At 49.4% G+C, this 668-nt stretch overlaps 1 protein-coding gene across 1 annotated transcript; it reads right to left on the reverse strand.

The window, feature by feature from the left end:
* Positions 1-440, reverse strand: LOC139820872 (uncharacterized). Its single transcript, XM_071791459.1, has 2 exons — positions 296-440; positions 1-206 (listed from the first exon to the last, which is right to left on the reverse strand). Exons 1-2 carry the CDS (start codon positions 438-440, stop codon positions 1-3), a joined length of 351 nt encoding a protein of 116 aa, XP_071647560.1.
* Between the last annotated feature and the right edge of the window lie 228 nt (positions 441-668).

Consider the following 668-nt stretch of genomic DNA (forward strand, 5'->3'; position numbering starts at 1 on the left):
CTATTTCACGTAAACCTCGTCACCCCTCTTGCGCAGTACTTTCTCCACGAGATACACGTCAGGATAAGTCGCGCGATGCAACTCATACTCGTAGAACGCTCCAGCGACGGATTTTCCACGATAGTCCTCGAGTAGATAGGTTACGGGATTGGTACGTTGCACTTTAACAATCTTAAACACCTCGGTGGTACAATTCGGCGTATAACCTTTCTCGAAAATTGTCTTGTATTTGCTGACGCGTACCGAGTCGCCCGCTTTGAACTTTGCCGGGCCCGCGATCTTTATTGCGCTGTACCCAAGGGTCTTTCGGCGATCGCGGGGGTAACGTCGACGGGTCGCATGCCGATCGTTCGATGCTTGCGCGCGTTGTAATCCGTCACGAGTCGCGGCAAGGCGTCGACCCACTTGTAATTTCCATTGAGCGTAAACATCTTCCACATATTGTTTTTTAACGATAAATGCGATTAAATCGCTCAACGACCGATGCCTTCATCACCGAATACGTGGAATAATGATTGATGTCGTGTTTTTTCACGAGACGTTGCACGTCGGTGTTGTAAAATTTCTCCCCCATGTCGGTTTGTAGATTACTAGGGCACCTCTCGCTATCTCGAATTATCTCAGCGATATTGTCAGCTGTCTCGCTGCCGCCTTTACTCTTGAGCGGC

Source organism: Temnothorax longispinosus, chromosome 10, assembly GCF_030848805.1.
Source record: "Temnothorax longispinosus isolate EJ_2023e chromosome 10, Tlon_JGU_v1, whole genome shotgun sequence".
NCBI lineage: Eukaryota > Metazoa > Arthropoda > Insecta > Hymenoptera > Formicidae > Temnothorax > Temnothorax longispinosus.